Source organism: Cnephaeus nilssonii (assembly GCF_951640355.1).
Source record: "Cnephaeus nilssonii genome assembly, chromosome: X".
In the NCBI taxonomy this organism is placed as follows: Eukaryota; Metazoa; Chordata; class Mammalia; order Chiroptera; family Vespertilionidae; genus Cnephaeus; species Cnephaeus nilssonii.
The window spans coordinates 12,492,140-12,514,282 of NC_137071.1; the positions used below are offsets into that span (position 1 = coordinate 12,492,140).

The 22,143-nt window shown below is 47.2% G+C and overlaps 1 protein-coding gene and 1 pseudogene across 3 annotated transcripts in view; both read right to left on the reverse strand.

The window, feature by feature from the left end:
• Positions 1 to 647: 647 nt before the first annotated feature.
• Positions 648 to 15,243, reverse strand: LOC307096101 (chromobox protein homolog 1-like; annotated as a pseudogene). The gene is made up of 2 exons: positions 15,062 to 15,243; positions 648 to 1,225 (listed from the first exon to the last, which is right to left on the reverse strand). The product of its transcript is annotated as a chromobox protein homolog 1-like (transcript).
• PCYT1B (phosphate cytidylyltransferase 1B, choline) overlaps positions 14,637 to 22,143 on the reverse strand; it is a gene marked incomplete at its 5' end in the record, with an annotated part of 90,771 nt that continues 83,264 nt past the window's right edge. For both annotated transcript variants that reach the window (XM_079765754.1, XM_079765755.1), the window contains one exon: positions 14,637 to 18,030. In XM_079765754.1, the coding sequence (XP_079621880.1) occupies positions 17,818 to 18,030 (213 nt within the window). In that variant the 3' untranslated portion in view covers positions 14,637 to 17,817. The remainder of the gene's footprint in view (positions 18,031 to 22,143) is intronic.

Genomic DNA, 22,143 nt, shown 5'->3' on the forward strand with positions numbered 1-22,143 from the left:
TCCTACCCGCTACAGAAAGCCAGCGGCACACTCAGCAGTCAGTCCTCTCTTCGTGCACTTGTGCGCGTGCCTCCAGACCTCTGCCTTTCGTGGCTCCCCTGAGTTTCCGCCTGACAGTCCAGATTCTCCCGTATAAGCCTGGGTCCCCAGGGTCTCGCCCGGAACTGGGGTTCAGTGCAGTCGGAACTGGGGTTCAGCGCAGTTGGGAGCTTTTGTCTCCTTCCCGCTAGGGAAAGCCAGTGGCACACTCAGCAGTCGGTCCTCTCTGTGCACACTCGCGCACACGCCTCCAGACCCCTGCCTTTTGCGGCTCCCCTGAGTTTCCGCCTGACAGTCCAGATTCTCCCGTATAAGCCTGGGTCCCCAGGGTCTCGCCCGGAACTGGGATTCAGTGCAGTCAGAACTGAGGTTCAGCGCAGTCGGGAGCTTTTGTCTCCTTCCCGCTAGAGAAAGCCAGCCAGGCACTCAGCCACCCACGCGCGTGTTTCCATACCTCAGCCTTTTGCAGCCCCTCTGATTCTCCGTGTGCTTTCCTCTTTCCTTCTAGTTGTAGAATTTCCACTCAGCCAGCCTTCCTGTGGTTCTGGATGATGTCCGTTTTGTCTTCCAGTTGTAGTTTTGAAATTGTTGTGCGAGGCAGCAGTTTAGGTGTTTACCTATGCTGCCATCTTGGTTTCTCTCTCCATTCACAGCTTTTAAACAGTCTCTCACAGTCCTTATTTAAATCGTCATAGAAGGATATGACAGCCTGAGAGCACTGGACATTAGCCTCCTTGGCTGGTACCAGGTAGGCCTCATCTGAGTTTTTCCATTTCATCAGAAACATTAATTCTCCATTGGGGTCTGTAGCTCCAATAATCCACTCCAGCCCAAACCCCAGGCAAACCCTTGTGGCTTTTCTGCCTGTTCTTTCTTCCTTGGTTTGCTCTCCTCTCCCTTGTCTTCAGAATCGGTCAGCTGTGTGCTGGCCTCCCTCTGATTTGCCTGTCTCATGTGTTGTTTTCTGCGACTGTAAAAACTCAGCACTGAAGTTGGGGCAGTCCAGGTTCTCTTCCGGCTCCAACGTGTTGTCCTCATCTGAGAACTCCTTCCACTCGAGGACTCCACTTTGCCCTTTACCACTCGATGGTTGAGAACTTTTGCCACCACATAGTCCTCTTCCTCCTCTTCTAGCACAGCCTCCACTTTCTTCTTGTCCTGCTTTTTTCCGCATAGTACCCACCAGCTATGGGGAAAAAGGGTGACGCTACTCGTTCAGCCGGCATGGCTCAGTGGTTGAGCATCGGCCTAGGAACCAGGAGGTTGCAGGCTCGATCGGCATGGCTCAGTGGTTGAGCATTGGTCTAGGAACCAGGAGGTCGCGGCCTCGATCCCCAGTGTCGGGTGTGCAGGAGGCAGCTGATCAGTGATTCTCTCTCATCACTGATGTTTCTATCTCTCCCTCTCCCTTCCTCTCTGAAATCAATAAAAAATATATATTTTTCGAAAGGGTGATGCTGCTCTCCGTGGCGGTTCCACTCCCTGGGAGGAAACAGCAAAGCCTTGGTGGACACTTTCCATTCTCTGATACCTGCCTGTGTAGTCACCTATGGAAGGTAGAGCTAAGTGTTGGAGAAAGATAGGGTGCCAGGGCGCCTTTAATCATTCCCATAGGTAGGGCCAATTTGTCTCCTTTAAATTGGCTTATTTGCATATAAATAAAAGCACCTTAGGACATCATTACTGACAGTCTCCAAAAAAAAAAAAAGGTCGGATACAGTTTAGTGCCTACATTAAAAGAAAGCCCACCCCTTTCTTGAATGAATATCCTTGCAGTGTTAATATATCCCTAACAGTGTTTGACTTCCCAACTGTGCCTCCTTTTCCCCCCAGCACTGGGGACTCTGCATGGACTACATGCTCCCCAGTGAAGTGGCGACTTCATTGTTGGGGGTGGAATCTGCATGGCTCTTGAAAATGATAAGCATCAGAGGTTGATGTCTGGAGTCCCATGGTTTATCCAGTTTGGACTATTGGGAATATTTTTTGATGGGATTATTAAAATGTTACAGAGATCTGAGTGGCAGATTTGTGATGACACTGAATCCAGGAAGCTCACAGTGAAAAGAGTATGAACTTAACCTGAAAAAACATTTCTCTGTTCTATAAATCTCTCAGTGGCATTTGGATTAATCAAGCATAATTAAATGTAGGTAGATCTTTGTCAGATTGTAGTTCAAAATAATATTCATCTTTGGAGAGGCTAATATATTCTGTAGACATTTTATTAAGCACTTTAGTTAAGCAAACACTAAGAACAAAATCAGCCTCAGGAAGGTTAATTACTAAAAAAGCACAAAATATAGTAGATTGTGTAAATCATTAAAATTTTGAATCCCATGGCTTGAGCTTTAATGTACGTAGAGAGGTATTTTGGATTTTTTCACATTATATTTTCCAAAAGTACAGGATTGCAATTACATTTTTTAAGAGTTCTCATCAAGTTTGCATAAGTTTTTCATGTTATAATTCCAAAAGTGAAGAATTACAGTGGTATTCTTTAAATGGCAACTAATCATTTTAGGATTCCACTAGTTTGTTTCCATTGTAAGAACTCTATTTTTACTTCTGTACCTGTAAAGAAGTGATCTTTTAGGACAGGTATTAGGAGAGAATGTATATAAAAGAGAGAATGTTTACAAAAGCATCCGTCTGTGCCTGGCCTTTCAAAAAATGAAATGAAATTTTTAAAGAAAGGTGAAACATAAGAGTTTAGACTATAATCATAAATCTTTATTTTTAGCAATTTCTTTAAAGGGAAAAGTAAAGAGATCACATTGGTTTTGTATGTCTAATTTTTTTGTACTCCAAGAATTACATTTTCAGTACCTTTGACTGTCTCAGGAAATAGCCTTTGATAAGAATCCCCGTGGAAATTTCTGAAACTCTCTCATGATGTGTTCAGATTTGATAGTTCTTGTCTATATTTCTTAGAGCTTCCAAAGGATTGTCACCTCAGGAACACACAATTACCCAAGAAACTTGAGCCTCGCCTTTATCACCACGCAGATTCGATGGACTTGAAGGTGTTTTTGTGAGAAATGACACCCAAATGCCCTTTGTTTAGTAGATATCAGAGATCTTTCTCATGCACATCATAGAAAAACCCCGCAATTCCATTTTCTTTAGTAATTTTGCTGCTTGGCTTTTCAGTGAGGATTCTGTTTTCTATTGGAACTGAATCCTTTTGGGATAATAACATTTCACTTGAAAGAACTTTCTATTAAATAATTCTAACTTTTGCCAACCTAAAAGTGGTCTGCTGATTTGAATTCTGTATATACCTTTTGCCAATGGGCTAAAACAGCACAAATGTCAAAGGTCATATATACTCTTAGCAATATGGTAGCAAAGCAAAGCAAAAGTTCATTCCGATTGAAAGTCAAAGGCACTGGCCATTTATTTACCCATCCGTGCTCAAGGTAGTGTGACGAGACAAGTTTGGGAAAACAGATGAGTTAAATGCTTATAATAGATCACGACACTCCTTTCGTAGAAATCCCATTTCCCTTTTGTCATTTGAACATTTATAACCATGGGAAACCTCAATCTGGACTCTGAGTAGACAGCCAAGGCAGGGTTGACCTAGGAAGTGTCAAGTATTGAATATTTAGGACATGCAAGTTGAATTTATGCAGTGTTGGGGGAATCGGGTGAGCATGCCTCTGCCTTTGTTTCTATCGTGTTCCTTGTTACCATGATGCTCTCTGCTGCTGCTGCACCGCACCAGAACTGAATGAAGGCTACACTCTGATTCAAAACCAGAGCTGTGCTTGAGTCCATTCTGCACACCACACCACGGGTTTCAGAAGGGTGGAACAGAGCACTTGAGCATCCTGCCTCATCTTGCTCTCTCTCTGCAGAATTGTTGCTGTTAGAATCACTTGAGGTTGTGATTGCTGCTTCAGGTTCCTATACACACCACCCCACCTACTGTTCTCAGTTCACATCCTCGCAGAGTATACAAGTGCTAGCCACTGAGACATTTCCCAGATTTAGGATACAAGTTGTGAATACCTAAGACTTGCTTGAACCAAATAAGAAAAGTGAATGCGGAGTAAAACGCACTGTTATGAATATTATCTAGCACTGTGTCTAAATGTAAAGTTACTTGCTTGGCCGATTTTTTTCATCATAACTCCTTACCTCCTCAAAGCAGAGTCTAACCCGGGAAAAGATAACGGATTTGACAAGAGAAGAATGCTAACTTATGTGTGAAATACAAGTTCATTACAATGTGTGTACCCACAAGTCCCAATCTGATCTGGTTCGCTCTGTGCATCTGTCAGCTTAGTTACTGTGATGAATGTACGCGTGTGTCCAGTGCTCATGAGCTGTCTTATGGTTCGTGAAATGAAGCCAGGCCCCCTTGTGCTTTGTGCTATTTTGTGGCCTGGCTGGTCCACACTGTCACGAATGAAGGATGACTTCGGTTTGAGCTCATTTGTCACTCCACGTTCTGTGGAGAAAAGTGTTTTGTTGCTGTGATTGTTGGAAAAACATGACCGGACAAGTGTGCGGCTCAGATAATGTTCCCTGTAAGTTGCAGAGCCATCCGCGATGTGTGTCATAGCCAAACTAGTCCTGGAGCACGTGGACAATTCTGTATCACAATCATCAAACAATAAAATGGTAGTTGTGATTCATTTGTGCTTCGGTGTGGTCTGTTCCTGAGCTCGGGCCAGTCGTCACCTCCCTCTCACCTGTAAGCTTCGCCTTCTACTCGCTCAGTTTCTGAAATTCAGTATGTGCACAAGCATCTTTGCAAGTTGCTGGGAATGGACTAAGGATACTTAAATCCTTATGACCCATCAAAGGAAAAATAGGTCATTTGGATTCTCTGTAGCAGGGAACATTTTCACCTGTCACTGGGCTGGGTGCTTAACGGTACTCTTGTCATTTCTAGCCGTTGTTCTCTTTGGGGGGAACTCCTATTGGCAAAATAAAGGAACTGCTTCAGGTTAAACTGTCACAGTGGTATTTTTTTTTAATTTGGCCATGGATCGGGGAAAGGGGACCAAATAATATATTGTCCAAGCCAGGACACCTTTGACAGTGAGAAAGAGCACTTCATGATGTAAACAGATGTAAACCAGACTGTCCTGGGCAAGTTGGGTTTGAGAGGCCACGTATGACCTGAAATTTTGGTTACATGCAGATTCCTGAGCTCTGCCTCAGCTCTACTGATTCTGATTCTCTGGGGTGGAGGCCTAGGCATCTGTATTTTAACAAGTGCCTTAGGGGCATGCTTTTAAAAAGTGTAAGTTGTGCCCTGGCCAAGTAGCTCAGTTGTTTGGAGTATTGTCCTGATACAACAAGGATGTGGGTCAGGGCACATACAAGAATGAACCAATGAATGCATGAATAAGTGGAACAGCACATCGATGTCTCTCTCATTCTCACTCTCTCTCTCCCTTTCTTCCTCTCTCTCTCTCTCTCTCTCTCTCTCTCTCAAAAATAAAAGTGTAAGTTGTGAGCTGTTGCTATATGGAATATGCAGAAGATAACTTGAAATTTTAAAATTAAAAGGCTATTGGTGCCCTAACCGGTTTGGCTCAGTGGATAGAGCGTCGGCCTGCGGACTGAAGGATCCCAGGTTCGATTCCGGTCAGGGGCATGTACCTTGGTTGCGGGCACATCCCCAGTGGGGCGTGTGCAGGAGGCAGCTGATCGATGTTTCTCTCTCATCGATGTTTCTAACTCTCTATCCTTCCTCTCTGTAAAAAATCAATAAAATATATTTTTTTAAAAAAAGGCTATTGGTTCCTTGATCTCTTCTGAGGAACTGGTGCCGCACCAACACCAGAACCCAGTGCCTCCAAAGACACTTGGTTGCAGCTATGTGCTTCCTGAATGTAGTCTTCATATTAGCGTCATATTTTTTTAAATATGTTCTTACTGACTTTTTACAGAGAGGAAGGGAGAGGGATAGAGAGTTAGAAACATCGATGAGAGAGAAACATCGATCAGCTGCCTCCTGCACACCCCCTACTGGGGATGTGCCCGCAACCAAGGTGCATGCCCTTGACCGGAATCGAACCTGGGACCTTTCAGGCCATGGCCCGACACTCTATCCACTGAGCCAAACGGGTTAGGGCCATTGTGTTATTCTTTTACTAAACATTCAGTGGTGAGTGGGTGTCCTTTTTATTATTTTTAAAAAATCTTTATTGTTGAAAGTATTACATATGTCCCCTTTTTCTCCTATTGACCCTTATAGCCCACCCCGCCCCTAGGCCTTCACCACCCTGTTGTCTGTGTCCAGGGGTTAAGCATACATGCATACAAATTCTTTAATCTCTTCCCACCCACCCACCCACCCCTGGGTGTGTCTTTAAAATTTGAGAGCCACATAACTATCTTGTGTATTTATCACTAAAATAAAAACAAAATTTATGTGGCTGGTGTGGCCCAGTTGGTTGAGTGTTGACCCATGAACTTGAAAGGTCACAGGTTCCATTCCCCGTCCGGGCACATGCCCGGGTTGTGGGCTCAATCCCCAGTAGGGGGCATGCAGGAGGCAGCCAATCAATGTGTCTCTCTCTGCCTCTTCCTTCTTCCTCTGAAATCAATAAAAACATATTTTTAAAATATTTTGAGCAAATTTGAGGCAAGAAACGGGTTTATATGGTTCTTGGGGGTGTGAATGTCAGGAAGTCAACATGTTTGCCTTGCTTCTGCTACCAGCTAGCTGTTAACTGTGCCTTAGTTTCCTCATCGATAAAATGTGGGAGTTGACCACGTGGTTTTGAGGTTCTTTCCAGGTCTGATGTTCTAATCTATAGCATTCTTTAGGCACTTTCTCTCTGGAGCGTGCCTGCACCTTTCCCTTCCCCTCTCCCTCCCCCCAGGCACTATGCCTTTGCCTTTCTCTCTCCTAAACTCCAAGGGCCCTTCTTTTGCTTCTAGAATTTATTTACTGAGCCCACACAGCCCAACTGGCTCACCTTTTCTACTTCTGTGACTTTCTAAAGAAACTTTCTCTTATAATTGAAAAACACACACACCTATAATGGAAAGCAATTACTAATCAACTGCTTTCATGATGTGATATGTTTTGCCCAAAGAATATAAAACCAGTGACTCCGAAAAGTGACACTGCTTTAGCCCTGGCCAGTGTTGCTCAGTGGTTAGTGACCCCAAAGGATCAGAGTTCAATTCCTCGTCAAGGGCACATACCTGGGTTGCAGGTTCAATCCCTGGCCCTGGTCGAGGTGTGTGTGGGAGACAACCAATATGTGTCTCTCACATCAATGTTTCTCTCTGTGTGTCTCTCTTCTCCCTACCCCCCCCTCTCTTTCTCTCTCCCCCCCTTTCATTCTCTCCGAAAATTAATGGGAAAAATGTCCTTGGGTGAAGATTAACTAAAAAAAAGTGACACTGGTTTTAGTTAGAATTTAAAAATTATCCATCTGCAACCAAAAGTCAGTGCTGGAATGGGGGGACGAGGACAAATATGTGATACCTTAATCAATAAAGAAATTTTTAAAAAAAGTCAGTGCTGTGCTAAAAAAGCATTCACAACTGGGCAACAGCGTTCTTGTAGCAGCTACTCCTGCCCTGTTTTGAAATTCATAAAGTAAGTACAGTTTAGACTCCCAAACGGACCCTCCAACTCAAGAGTCTATGGTTCCACGAAGCTGCCACAGAGCATTGCGCTGTAGTGGACATTTTTACTTCTGTGTCCTTCATTTCTAATTCTTTCCAATGTCTTAACAAAGGCGTGTCTACAAATGATTATCTGCTGACATTGTCAGCTGTCCGCCTCATCATTCCACATAGATGTGCTCTTTGATCACAAGAGTAAGTCACGAGGCATCATGTAGGAGATGTTGCCTCTAGGAAGGGTTTCTATAGACCATCGTCCACCACTAGAAATGATGACGAGGATGTTATCTGTGCTACCCAATATGGTCGTGACTAGCCACCTCAACAGTTAAAAATGTGGCTAGTTCAACTGAGGACCTGATTTTTAATTTAATGTGTTTTAAAATTTTTTAAAGATATATTTTTTAGAAGGAGAGATAGAAACATCAATGATGAGAGAGAACCATCGATCTCCTGCACGCCCCACACCGGGGATCGAGCCCACAGCCCGGGCATGTGCCTTGACCAGTAATCGAACCGTGACCTCCTGGTTCATAGGTCGACACTCAACCACTGAACCACACTGGCCGGGCAATTTAGTGTATTGATTTACATGTAAATAGACACCTGTGGCTAACGGTTGCCATATTGGGCAGTGAGGCTATACACGGCTATTACATATTGTTGAAGCTTTTTACATTAACATTGAGCATCCATTTTCACCTGTCACTGAGCTGGGTACTTAACAGTACCCTTGTCATTTCTAGATTTTGTTCTTCAGTGACTCCTTTTGCCCTCTGCCCATTGATGACACATCAACATAATAGTCTCTTTTGTTGTTGTTGGTTTTTTTCTCATTTTATTGATTTTTTACAGAGAGGAAGGGAGAGGAATAGAGAGTTAGAAACATCGATGAGAAAGAAACATCGATCAGCTGCCTCTTGCAACACCCCCTACTGGGGATGTGCCCGCAACCAAGGTACATGCCCATGACTGGAATCGAACCCGGGACCCTTGAGTCCGCAGGCCGACACTCTATCCACTGAGCTAAACCAGTTAGGGCATAATAGTCTCTTTTGGAATAAGAAAATAATGAAATAATATTTAGACCCTTTTCTGCCATCGCTGCAGGGCATATCAATTCTTACCTTTGCTGGAAAAGGCATTGATCATCAACCTCTTTGAATCCAGTTCTCTCAGAGGCACACTTTGTCCCGTGAGTTGAAATATTAACTACAGCCCAGAGGGTCTCAACCCAGTCACGTTGGAATCTCCCAGGCCAGGGCTCCATTTCAGATTCGCTCCATCAGGCTGTCTCTGTGAAGCTTTTTTTTTTTTTAAGAGTTCCCTAGGAGCTTCTAACATGTGACAGGATTGAAAACCACTTATCAAGTTCAAACCTGGGGACCAGCTAGAGAATAGCTAGAATGCTGGCAGCAGGAAACGCTGTCTTCTTGGCACAGAGCAGACCTACGATCCCTGCCACCTTATTGATGTTCTGTTTATCAGCTCATTGGAAAGCACTTAAAAATGAGAAGAGGCCTTGTCGATGTGGATTTGGGGCAACCAAGCAGTGCAAGAAACTCTAAGCTAAGCTGATGCTGCTTGTGTCATTTGCTGGCATTCCTGTCCAAACAGAATCCGCTAGTCCTCAAACAAAATAAACATGCTAATGCTTTCAGCAATGGTGATGGATGCAGCTTTCCACAGTTCCTTAGTAACCACTAAATATGATAGTGTAATTATTTCTGATGTTAAAGATGATTGTTGTCAGCCTAGCAGTCATTGGAACAGAACTTCCTATATGAAAACTGCTCTCTTCCTGGGCCTTCAATTGGTAACAAAATGGCAGTTAGTGAGGGCAAATAATGCCCCGTTATTCAGGTGAGAGAGGCCCTTCAGACACCCTACAATCAAAGAACCTAGGATGAGACATTGAGTGACCATCTCGTCCATAAAACAGCTCTGTCCAAATGGGAGAGTTTCAACTATTGCAGGCAAAGCTCCACTCCCGTTTATAAGGCCGTAAAGGAAAGTGTGTGCTGATGCCTCGACTTCGAGAGTCTTATTGTTCATAGGCCCGGCTAAGGGGTGGCATCGTCAGGCCCTCCAGTCAGCATTCTCAGTGAGTGGTTTCTAATAGAAAATCTACTTTTAAAAATCTGCTTTTCTGCCCTTCCTGGTTTGGCTCAGTAGATAGAGCGACGGCCTGTGGACTGAAAAGTCCCTGGTTCGATTCCCGTCAAGGGCACATGCCCGGGCTGCAGGCTCAATCCCCAGTAGGGGGTGTGCAGGAGGCAGCTGATCAATGATTCTCTCTCATCATTGATGTTTCTATCTCTTTCCCTTTCCCTTCCTCTGTGAAATCAATAAAATTTAAAAAAAATAAAAATCTTTTCCGATTTTCTCCCACTCTGGGTAAGAGTTGGTCATCTTTGCACTTTGGGAAATTTAGAGCGTCCCACCCCAAAGTGAATACTAAAATAATGTGAAATTATTTAGTAAAATCATCACACAAATCTATTTGGCAGAATCAGAAACATGCATTGTTCATCAAGAGCTCAGAAAAATCAAAGGTCAGGAGAGGCCAGACCTGAGAGTCAAGCTACTAAACTGAACTTGGGGTGGAAGGCAAGGATTGTGTCCTCTTTATTCATTGCATCCCCAGCACCTACCAGCTCACTCAAATGTTTATTGAATGGTGAAGACAAGAATGTATGCTAGACCTTAAGTTAAAATGCAGCTCAGCCCAGCTCGTGTGGCTCAGTGGTTGAGTGTCGCCCTATGAACCAGGAAGTCACGGTTCGATTCCCGGTCAGGGCACATGCCTGGGTTGTGGGCTTGATCCCCAGTGTGGGGCATGCAGGAGGGAGAGAGAGAGAGAGAGATGGAAACATCAATGATTTTCTCTCATCATTGATATTTCCATCTCTCTCTTCCCTCCCCATTTCTCTGAAATAAATTTAAAAATATATACATAGAATGCAGCTCAAAGGTCACCTTGCAAAAATAAGTTAGTGTAGAAAGGAGCATGGAGTACCTTGACACTTGATAGCTAGCAATGAACCTTAGCTTAAACTGGCTGTGGTCAATATCCAAGCACCAAAACCAACCAACCAACCACACGGGGACAGCAGGCAGGAAACAGGTTCTGATAGCCAGAGACCATCCCAGAGCTTGTTTCAGCAGGAACACGTCCAATGATCCAAGGCTGGTTAGCTACCCTTTCACTTCTTGTCTTCTTGGTGTCGCCAAATACGAATTGGGGATATGTACAGGGAACTGGGGGAGGGAAGTCCTAAACTTCCTTCTCTCCCAGCCATGGTTCTGTGATCATGAGTTAAGGATACAATACTTCCTGTCCTCATGGACCAATTCACATGTTCATTTGAGTCAGACATCTCCTGTTACACCTATTCTGTGCTTCTCTTAAGACTCAAGAGAACCCTAACCGGTTTGGCTCAGTGGATAGAGCGTCGGCCTGCGGACTAAAAGGTCCCAGGTTCGATTCTGGTCAAGGGCATGTACCTTGGTTGCGGGCACATCCCCAGTAAGGGGGTGTGCAGGAGGCAGCTGATTGATGTTTCTCTCTCATCAATGTTTCTAACTCTCTCTCCCTCTCCCTTCCTCTCTGTAAAAAATCAATAAAATATATATTTTTAAAAAGACTCAAGAGAAACATTCAGGCAGATTCCTCACAATGTAGGAATACTTCAACAGAAAACATGAATCTCTGTGTTTGCGTGAGGGTTACTGTTCCTCAGCTCTGTCAGGACCTGGGAAAAGGCTCAAGGGGTTATGACCAGCGTCTTCCGTCATCACATGGCACACAGAGTGATGTCCCTCCCCCCAAGATGTCCCTATGCTAATCCTCAGAACCTGGGAATATGTTGTATTACATGGCAAGAAGGAATTAATGTTGCTGATGAACTTAAAATAGGGATATGTGCCTGAGTTATCCAGGTGGGCCCAATATAATCACAGGGGTCCTTATAAGTAGAGGAGAGAGGCAGAAGTGCCACAGTAATGTGATGTGAGAAATACTGTTCTGGCCATTGCTGGTTCTGAAAATGGAAGGGGCCATGAGCCAAGAAATGCAGGCGGCTTCTAGAAGCTGGAAAATGCAAGAAAATCCCCTAGAGCCTTCAGACAGGGATGCAGCCCTGCCAAACACCTTCATTTTAGCCCAGTAAAGGGCCATTTTGGACTTCTGGCCTGCAGAACTTTGAAATAATAAGTCTGTATTGTTTGAAATAATCAATCTGTATTGTTTAATTAAGCCACTAAATTTGTTACAGCAATAAGAAACTAATACACACCTATTGAACATCTTTCATCTGTCCTTAATCCCTGATACGGAAACAAGTAGAAAAAGAAAAAACGCCTCCGTTGTGTTAGTTGATTTGTGGTCAGGCTAGTAAATGGTATCTTGCCAACACCTGTCCAGTGGAACAGGATTCCAGACAAGAAAGACTGGTTATATCCTCAAGTTACCGAATGAGTCAGGTCCTGCCACATGCAGAGCAGATAACAGGTTTTCTTTGAACTTGGAAATTTTACAGTGACAAGTTCATAACCAGGTGAAAGGGTCCCTGTGGAAAGGGTAAGTATCCCGATTCTTTCGGGTATGGATTCATTCATTCTTTGAAAATGGAAGGTTACCTATCAAATATTTTAGGTCTAAATGGTGCTTTTAGTAATTATGGTACAGCAATCGTGCCAATCAATTCCTTTCTCCACCCCCAAGAAAGATAATGAAGGTAAGGAGATTAAACATTGCTTGGAGGAGACAATACAAGCCAGCCCTCATTTGGTCCACGCAGCTGATATTCAGCTAATGTGGTGGATTTTCTAGAATATAAATGATGGCAGTTCACGAGGGCCTAAAGTACGGATCAATTAGTGCCTACAGATATTTATGCCTTTAATAATATTTTTCAATTTTACTGGTCATTTCTTAGCTTTTACTTGATGGTTTCTTTTTTTAAAATCTATTTTTTAATTTTAAAAAATATATATTTTATTGATTTTTTTACAGAGAGGAAGGGAGAGGGACAGAGAGCCAGAAACATCGATGAGAGAGAAACATCGATCAGCTGCCTCCTGCACACCCCCTACTGGGGATGTGCCTGCAACCAAGGTACATGCCCTTGACCGGAATCGAACCTGGGACCTTTCAGTCTGCAGGCTGACGCTCTATCCACTGAGCCAAACCGGTTAGGGCTTGATGGTTTCTTAAAGAATTTGATCACAAGATATACTTTGGTGCTTATGAACTGTCACACTTGGTTTGAAAAGCATCTCAAAAGAGTCTTTTTTTAAATCGAATAGCTCCTGCTGAATACCTAGAGAAGTTTAAACATTCAACTTCAATAGCCAACGGGGACTCTGTGTGTAAACATTTTTGATAGTGTACCCTTTTATCTCGGGTGTTGTATTTATTAACAAAGGCTATTTCTCTTTGGGGCAAATGTCAGAGTTCTCAAACATGCACTTTGTTATGCCTTACAACTGATTACGTGTTGCCCTTGAAAACATCTCTGAGGTATCATAAAAGTTGAGAACAAACCTGTCACTGTGACTCTAAATACAACTTGTCAAGAATGTTTTTGATCTGTGTGGCAGAACCAAGTAATATGGTCTGTGAATAACAGGTGTTGTCTTCTTAAATGAATTCCTTTGCTGACTACAGGCCTGGCTTTGTTGCTTCTAAAGCAGGAGTGGGGAACCTTTTTTTTCTCTTCTCTTTTTTCTGCCAAGGGTCATTGGGATATTTATAACATCCTTCACGGGCCATACAAAATGATCAACTTAAAAATGAGCCTGCTCTATTCGGTCAAGCATTTCATTAACTCACCCCTAATGCCTTGACAGGGCCAGACCAAATGATTTCGCGGGCCTTATACTGCCAGTGGGCCTGACGTTCCCCACCCTGCTCCAGAGTCTGGGTTAACATTAGAACTGTTGTTACTCTAAAGCAGGGGTCCTCAAACTTTTTAAACGGGGGGCCAGTTCACTGTCCCTCAGACCGTTGGAGGGCCGGACTACAGTTTAAAAAAAAACTATGAACAAATTCCTATGCACACGGCACATATCTTATTTTGAAGTAAAAAAACACAACGGCAAAAACACCCGCATGTGGCCCGCGGGCCGTGGTTTGAGGACGCCTGCTCTAAAGAGCTAGACCTCACCAGATGGATTTAATTCGGCTAGTGGAGGGCCTGAGCGCAATTCTCAGAACATGGGGTGTGTGTGTGTGGGGGGGGGGGGGGGTAGGGTGTAGGGGGGGGATCTGCCTTAATTGTTGACATTTGGGATCCTGATTTAGTGCCTCCACCCCCATCGTTCAGCTTCCCGCTGATCGAAGGAGCTTTTTCCCAAAGCTGGAAAAGTGGTTGACATGGCCACGCCCCCACGTTTCCGAGCAGGTAAAAAGCATTCATTCCATCAGGTGGGAGAAAGGGGGGTGGAGCCTGAGATTGTGGATCCTCTGACAAGTGAAACCGGCCAAGTGAAGGCCTCGGGGCGACCTCCCCAGCACCCCACTCCAGTGAGAGGTAAGCACTGTCTCAGGGTCACTCAGTGGCCGCCTCACAGCCGGAGAAGCCTGGGGACAAGGCAGGCTGCCTCCTCAATTTAGAGGCCTTTCCGGGCAAAGGAGACTTCAGGAACCGTTCCCTCCAACCCCTCATTCTACAAAAGCAGACACTGAGGCCAGAGAAGTGAAGTGGTTTGGCCAAGGTCACCAAGCAAGTTGGCAGGGGAGCCCACCAGCCGAAGTCCCAACCTGGGGTCCCCACGTGACTCGACTCTGCCCAGTGCTGCCCAGCGCCGAGGCCCGGCCTTCGGGGCTGGGGACACAGCTGGGCAGAGCTGGGACAGCTGCGACGCCTGGATTTTTTTGCACACTTTTGAGAAACAAGCCAAAAGGCAATTCTGTATCCCTTTATTTAGAAACAGGTGAGAAATGCTGTGTTCCGTTTGGGAGCGGGGGTGGGTTGGGAGCGGGAGCGAAAGGGTTGGGGTCGGTGAGAGGGCTGATTCCAGTAGTTTGCATTATTCAGCACCAGAGCAGATGCTTGGGCATAAGGTCGGCCTTGAACCCACGTAGTCATCGTCTAATATGTACAGCGTCGTCTCAGGTATGTATGCTCCTTATGGCTTTGTCCCGGCACACAGCGCAGTGACACAACACAGATCTCCAGTCTCGAGAGGAGGAGGTGCAGACGCTTGATGAGCTTATGGCCAAGACTGGTGCCAAGCGGGTGCCTCTGCGCTCTTGGGGCTCATCTGACGCAGCCGAGGCTGCTTCCCCATCTTGTGTCTTGCCCTGGGGTTCGGCTGGGTGCGCAAAGGAGGCCCGAAGATGGAGCAAAAGCAAATCCGTGCTCTTTCTGTCCCTCCCTCCAGGGATGGGTGGGCTGCCCGGAACTACGGCCTAAGGCGTGAAGCAAGATTGCAAGCCCGCAGCTGTGTCTCTTCCCCACTGAGCAGGCCAGAAGGTAGCACTTCAGTCTCGGGGTCACTCTTCTTGAGGTTGATTCCCTTTACCTTTGTAAGGCCCTGGTCCACGGGAGCTGGCTTTCCACCAACGGCCATTCGCTGTGACCCCGACATTACGAGCCCCCTGTGTGTTTAGCTGGTGGAAGGGTGGACATCTGATTTCAGGGTTCCCAGCAGGAGGCTGTAGTGGCTAATGGAGAAGTCCTGACATGGGGAGGCAAGGGGGCTGGGGGGGCCCACACCCCGCCATGGGTACCCGCTGACTTCGGGTGTCCATGTTGGGGGTGTGTGTGTGTGTAACACTTGACAGTGCGTGGAGAGCAACTACTACTCTCCCATCCTTACCCTCCTTCACGGAACCTGTCCCCTTGCCACCACCCCAGTGGTGTGCTCTTGTCCTCAGTCCGAAGCATCCTTCCCTTGCCGCAGCAAAAGAATCCTTCCTTGCTTTTGGTCATTTCTGTTGACCTCCCCAAGCTCGCATCATGCTTTGTACCTCCCTCACTGCAGCCTCCGCTCACTGATGGCCAGTGCTGTGGACTGGCTGGCCCAAACAGAACAGCCCCTTATCGTCCTGGGAAGGGGGAGAGGCTGAGAGAAGCTGATGGCCACAAAGCATCCAATGTTAGATTTCGTAAGCCCCCCCTCCCCCCCCTCCCTTCTCAGTAGTCTTGTCACCTTAGGAGGTGTTGTTAGCGGTCAGGAGAGGGACAAATAGTTGAGATTTAGAACCCACTTGCGGGTCATTTTGGCCCAGCTCTGGAATATCTCAAGCATGGGGCGTTTCCCGTAATTGGCAGCGACGATGGCACTGAATCTGAGTCACAGAAGTGGCACCTGTCAGTAGGGGATATGAGGCCTGCAAGCTTCTAATCAGCCCGATACATCAACCCCACACTACGTGCTCCGGAGCAGGATTCGGGTAAAAGTGGGTCTATCTGGCCTGGGCTCTCTCCAGGCACCTCTTTTCGCTTCCCTTGTTTCTCACCACCTTGTCTCGCCTACCTGGTCTTCTCTTCCCGGCTGTGAGTGGCGCCCCACTGAGGCAGTAGGCACACGTGCCCAGTTTGCCCTGAGTGCATCGCTGGAGAGAGAGACCTACTTGGTCTCCAGGCCTTGACTGCAACATGGAAATGTCTTCCCCCCAGGCCATGCTCCTGACAGCTCTCTGTCCCACAGGAGTGCTTGACAGAGTTCTTGGGGGAAATGCCAAGAACAAGGAGGTTTCAAGCCAGCTTAGCTTCATGGCGAGCAGGGAGGTAGTTCAACCCCAACACAAGGGGGAAAGACATCCACCTTCCTTCACTGGTTGCCCCACTTGTCACCCAGAAGGCCAGTCCCCAAGGCCTCTGAAGAGGGGTGTTTTTGTCACCACATGCCGGGCTCTGCCTGCAAGTTGCTGGTTCAGGCCTCTATCTCTGGCTTTACTGGGACAGCCAGGCCATGCCTCTCCTACCCCAGCATGCGCTTCTACACCTGGACTCTACCTGCTCACTTCCTCCCTGTGACGCGGGGACAGTGACTTCAAATAACTCAGCGGGAATGCTTAGGGTCGGCATCCCATTTGGCAAACCTAGGGCCAGTGGTAAGTACAATAGTGGTCTAGGGCGTACCCTAGGCCACTGAGATGCTGGGGTCAGAACTCAGGTTCCCACGGTGATCTGTGAAACTCTCGCAGAGCCTCCCTTCACTGCAAACTCTGTCTGGTGGGAGAGGCCATGAGAACCACATACGAATTTCCTGGTTGGTCCCAGGCATTTCTACAGGAATCCAGGATGAACTTTTGTCAAAGCGCCCAAGTGCCAAGGGAACCAGATGGTCCTGGAGACCAAAGGTTTCACCGGGGTTGAGAGAGTGAGAGCAGGAGAGGAGTCTTGTGTTCGGGTTGTATCTGGTCTGCACCCTGGATGGCAGGTTCGAGAACAGACACGTGCCGGTAGCACCCCCTATTGGTATACTATGTAGTTTGGTTCATCGAACTGTTGCTTGAGGTCTCTGAAACTGTGAACTGGTCAGAAGTGGGGGGGCGGGGGGAAGCCATTCCATGAGAGCATCCTTTAAGGAGAAGCTTTAGGAGATTTACCATCTGCTAACCCTGGAGCCAAGGCAGAGCAGTTCCCCTGTAACGGGGTCACGTTTCTGGGACTGGAAAGAACGGATGCATTGCAACGCTGGGTCTCAGTGGCTGCACTGAGAAGGCTGGCATTTGCCTTTGACGCAACTGTCTCTATTGGGGACAGGTGAATTCCGGCAGAGCTTGGGTGCTAGGGGGGCAACGTGCAGGGCCCTTAGGAACCGGAAGTAGCGGGTTGAGGGAACAGCCGCTTCCACACGTGGTGTACTTGGTGGGGGGGGAGGTGTAAAGACCAAAGCAGGACGCACCCCACTGGGTGCAAGTCTCCCGGGGGGGGGGGGGGGGCTCTGCATCTTCCCTTAGCAAGGCTAAAGTACAGTGATTCTACGTGATGCTAATGAAGTTTATAGGTTGTCCAACTGGAAACCTCCATGCATGGCCCAGGTGTTGGGCTGAGTGGAGACTGACGTCTCAAGACCTTCCCAGGGGCTCCCTGCTGAGCTGCAGCTTCTGCGCCTCTTACCCTTCGAACACCCACCACCCAGGCGTTCCCCAGTGTCCCCGCCCTCCTCCCCAGCCCGTGTGGTGTGGCTCGTATGGTCTGCCAGCCGCCTTTACTTCTCATCCTCATCCCCCTCGCTCAGGCTGCTGATGGAGGCCGAGGCAGCTTTGGGGGAGGAGGGAGGTGAGGTTTTGACCGGGAGCCAGGAGAAGGTGGGCGACGGGGAGCGGGAAGGGGACCGGCTCCTGGTGGGGCTGCTCACGGGGCTCTGCTTCGGGGACAGGGCCTGCAGCATCCGGCTACTCCTCTCCTGGAACATCTGCTTCTGGAGAGAAATGAGACAGAAAGCATCTGTTACTCACCTGAGATCGCAGTGAAACAGCAAGGAAAGGCAGGAAGGAGGGCCCCCCCCCCAAACGTCTGCACCCCCACATGGACTTGTACTCCAGCCCATGTTGGCCAAGACTCTCTCTGGGGAGGAGCTGCGTGAAATTCAGGCCCAGGGAGCTGCTGGTTCCCGGCACTCTCTCCTGCACGCCCTCTCCTCCGTCTACAAAAGCTAAGTGAGTGTCTGTTATTTGCCAGGCAAACAGCCATGTCCTGGATCCCGGAAGGGTAGCAGGAAAGAAACCCAAAAATCCCTGTCCTCGGGGCTATAAGGAGGCATCACACACACAAAATCAACATGAGATGAAGGATGTCAGATGGAACCATAGTCGGAGAAAAAGAAATGGACAGAGGAAGGAAATAAAAAAAGAGAGGGATGTGAGCATGGGGACAAGTGGGGTGCAGTTGCAAATGGGGTGCTCAGGGAACGCCCCCCCACCCCCGAGAAAGTGCTATTTGAGCAAAGACCTGAAAGAGATGAGGGAGGAGGCCACATGCAGGGAAATTAGAAGGAAGTGCAGTCCAGACAGAGAACCCCAAGAAGGGAGCATATACACTGAGTGGCCAGATTATTGTGATCTCTGAACTCATAATAATCTGGCCACTCAGTGTATATCCTATATAATAAAAGTCTAATATGCAAAATTTCCCCTTGACCAGGAGTTCGACCAGCAGGCAGGCCGGCCAACCACCCATGTCCCCTCCCCCTGGCCAGGCTGGCCGGACCCCACCCATGCACGAATTCATGCACCGGGCCTCTAATACACACACACACACACACACACACACACACACACACACACACACAGAGTGGCCAGATTATTATGCATTCAGAGATCATAATAATCTGGCCACTCAGTGTAGTTCACGTTCAAGGGTGAACAAGGAGGCCATGGTGGCTGGAGTGCAGTCACGTGGCTGAGGAGGGGCATGGAAAGAAGGGCATGAGGGCGAGGTCGCCAGAAAAGTCAAGGCGAACTGTGCTCTGTTGGGTCTTGGTGGCCATGTGAGAATTTCAGCCTTTACTCTGAGGAAAAGAGAAACCTCTGGAGAGTGCCTTTACCTCTGAGCAAAAGAGTAACAAACTGCCCAGCCGGCGTGGCTCAGTGGTTGAGCGTTGACCTATGAACCAGGAGGTCACAGTTCAATTCCCAGTCAGGCACATGCCCGGGTTGTGGGCTTGATCCCCAGTGTGGGGCGTGCAGGAGGCAGCCGATCAATGATTCTCTCTCATCATTGATGTTTCTATCTCTCTCTCCCTCCCCCTTCCTCTCTGACATACGGAAAAATATATTTTAAAAAAATAACAAACTGACTTTGGGTTTAAAAGGACCAGTCTGCAGTGCTGGGAGCAGACTACAGCAAAGCAAGGGCAGGGGCAGGGAGAAGAGCCGGGAGCCGCTGCAAGGAGAATCTGAGACTGAGATGGTGCCTTGGACCAGGGTGATGGCCATGAGCTTGGTTGGAGTCTCGGTATGTTCTTTTTTTTTTTTTTAATATATTTTATTGGTTTTTTTTACAGAGAGGAAGGGAGAGGGAGAGAGAGTTAGAAACTTCTATGAGAGAGAAACATCGATCAGCTGCCTCCTGCACACCCCCTACTGGGGATGTGCCCGCAACCAAAGTACATGCCCTTGACCGGAATCGAACCTGGGACCCTTGAGTCCGCAGGCCGACGCTCTATCCACTGAGCCACACCGGTCAGGGTGTTCTTTTTTATTGATGTCAGAGAGGAAGGGAGAGGAGAGAGAGATAGAAACATCCATGATGAGAGAGAATCATTGATTGGCTGCCTCCTGCACACTCCACACTGGGGATCGAGCCCACAACCCGGGCCTGTGCCCTTGACCAGAATCGAACCTGGGACCCTGCAGTCTGCAGGCCGACGCTCTATCCACTGAGCCAAACCAGCCGGAGCCCAGTATGTTCTTTTCCCATGGTATTCTTAAGGTGTCCTTTACTTAAAGTAACACTTTTTAGCATACAGTTCCGTGAGTTTCGATAAACGCCTGTAGTTGTGTGATCACCACCAAAAACCAATTCTAGGAATGTCCCGTCAGCACTCCGTTCCCTCAGGACCCTTTGTAGTCACCCCCTCCTCAGCCTCTGGCAACAGAGCTGGTTTCTGTTCTCCAGTTTGAAAGTATCACCTAAATGGAACCGTGCAGTACGTGGTCTGGCTGCATATTGAGGGCAGAACCAGCAGGACTCGCGACAGATGGGCTGTGGGGCGTGGGAGGAAGAGGCATCAAGCGACTCCAGTTTCTAGCCTGTGAAACTGGAAAGCCGGCGACGCAGGGGGCTGTGGGGGTGCGGGAGGTTTGGATGGCAAGATGGGTTTCCCAGTCTGGGACCTCAGGTGCCTGCTGCCTGGTGCTTTGGGAACTGAGTCCTTCCCTGACACTGACTTTCTGGGGAGCCCCTGCGTGCCAGGCCGCCCCGAGCTGCCCATGGATCTAACCTTCTGCGCTTTGCCTGCAGCAAGCGTCCCCCCCCCCCCCCCCGCCATCCCCAACACACATGCTGTCCACCCACTTCTGAACACCCTGCGCATGCTCTCTTCCCTCATTTCTGTCCTTTGCTCATCACCAAGACTCCGCCCCCAGCAGCTCTGTCCAGTCTTTTGATCCTAAACGGTCCCTGAGAACCAGTTCTTTTTATTTTTATTTTTTTTATTTATTTATTTATTATTTATTTATTTTTAAATATATTTTATTGATTTTTTTTTTTACAGAGAGGAGGAGAGAGGGATAGAGTTAGAAACATCGATGAGAGAGAAACATTGATCAGCTGCCTCTTGCACACTCCCTTCTGGGGATGTGCCCGCAACCAAGGCACATGCCCTTGATCGGAATTGAACCCGGGACCCTTCAGTCTGCAGGCCAACGCTCTATCCACTGAGCCAAACTGGTTAGGGCTCCTACTAGGTTATTTTAGACTTTGCTTGTTGTGTGAGTGATTCATTTTACAAACCACTACTGAGCCCTCTGGGACCAGGGGCTGTACAGGAGGTGGTCATGTGTGAGCTGGGACTTCGCTGATGCACAGGAAGGGGGGGTGGGCATGGAGGGAGCCTGTGGGCTGGGGGAGGGCTCACTGGCCAAGCAGAGGGAGCTAACTGGAAAGTACTCAATCCGATTGGCGTGGCCAGAAGCCTGAGTGCGTGTGTGTGCGTGTGTGTGTGTGTGTGTGTGTGTGTGTGTGTGTGTGTGTGACTGGAGCACCACGAGGAGGATGGATTTTTCCCCAAAAAAGCCCCTGGAAGGTTTTAGTCCAGGGAGGGGTATGATCAGATTGGTATTTTAGAAATATCTTTGGGTGTGAGGATAAAAGGAAGGAAAGAAACTATACAGGAAAGGAATTAATGTTTGGCTGTAGTAAACTTTCTGAACCTCAAAAAAAAGCCATCATAAAATAGATAAAAAGCAAAAGAAAAAAGTGGAAATTTTTTGCACCATTTAACTGCCAATTATGGATCTTAGTATATAAACAAAGCTTAAACATCAAAAAAGAAAAAGAAGGTAAAAACCTTCATAGAAAAATAAGCATATGGCATATACAGGCAATTCACAGAAGACTTAAAAAGGAACCGTAAACAATGTTCGGCATCACTAGTAAACAAACAAATGCAAAATGACTGAAGTGAGATTTCTTTTTATATATCAGACTTAAAGATTCTTTAAACCTCCCAACTTCAAACAGTTGTTTCCCAGATATAGTTGCCAGATGGCGCTTCAGAAGCTTAAGGCGTACAGTTCTGTGTTGTGGCGTCTTTTGGGGTTAGCATGCTCTGACTTCTCATCACGTTCTTACGTGTAATTCCTACAAGTTTTTCTCTTGTGGTTACATAGAATATCTTAACATTATAGCACCCTGTTTTGCACTGATGACTTCAGTGAAATTCCTAAACTTTATGCTTTCACTTCTCCTCTCCCTCACATTTTAGGTTATCGATGTTACCGTTACCATATTTTTATTGTGTAAACCAGTGGTCGGCAAACTCATTAGTCAACAGAGCCAAATATCAACAGTACAACGATTGAAATTCCTT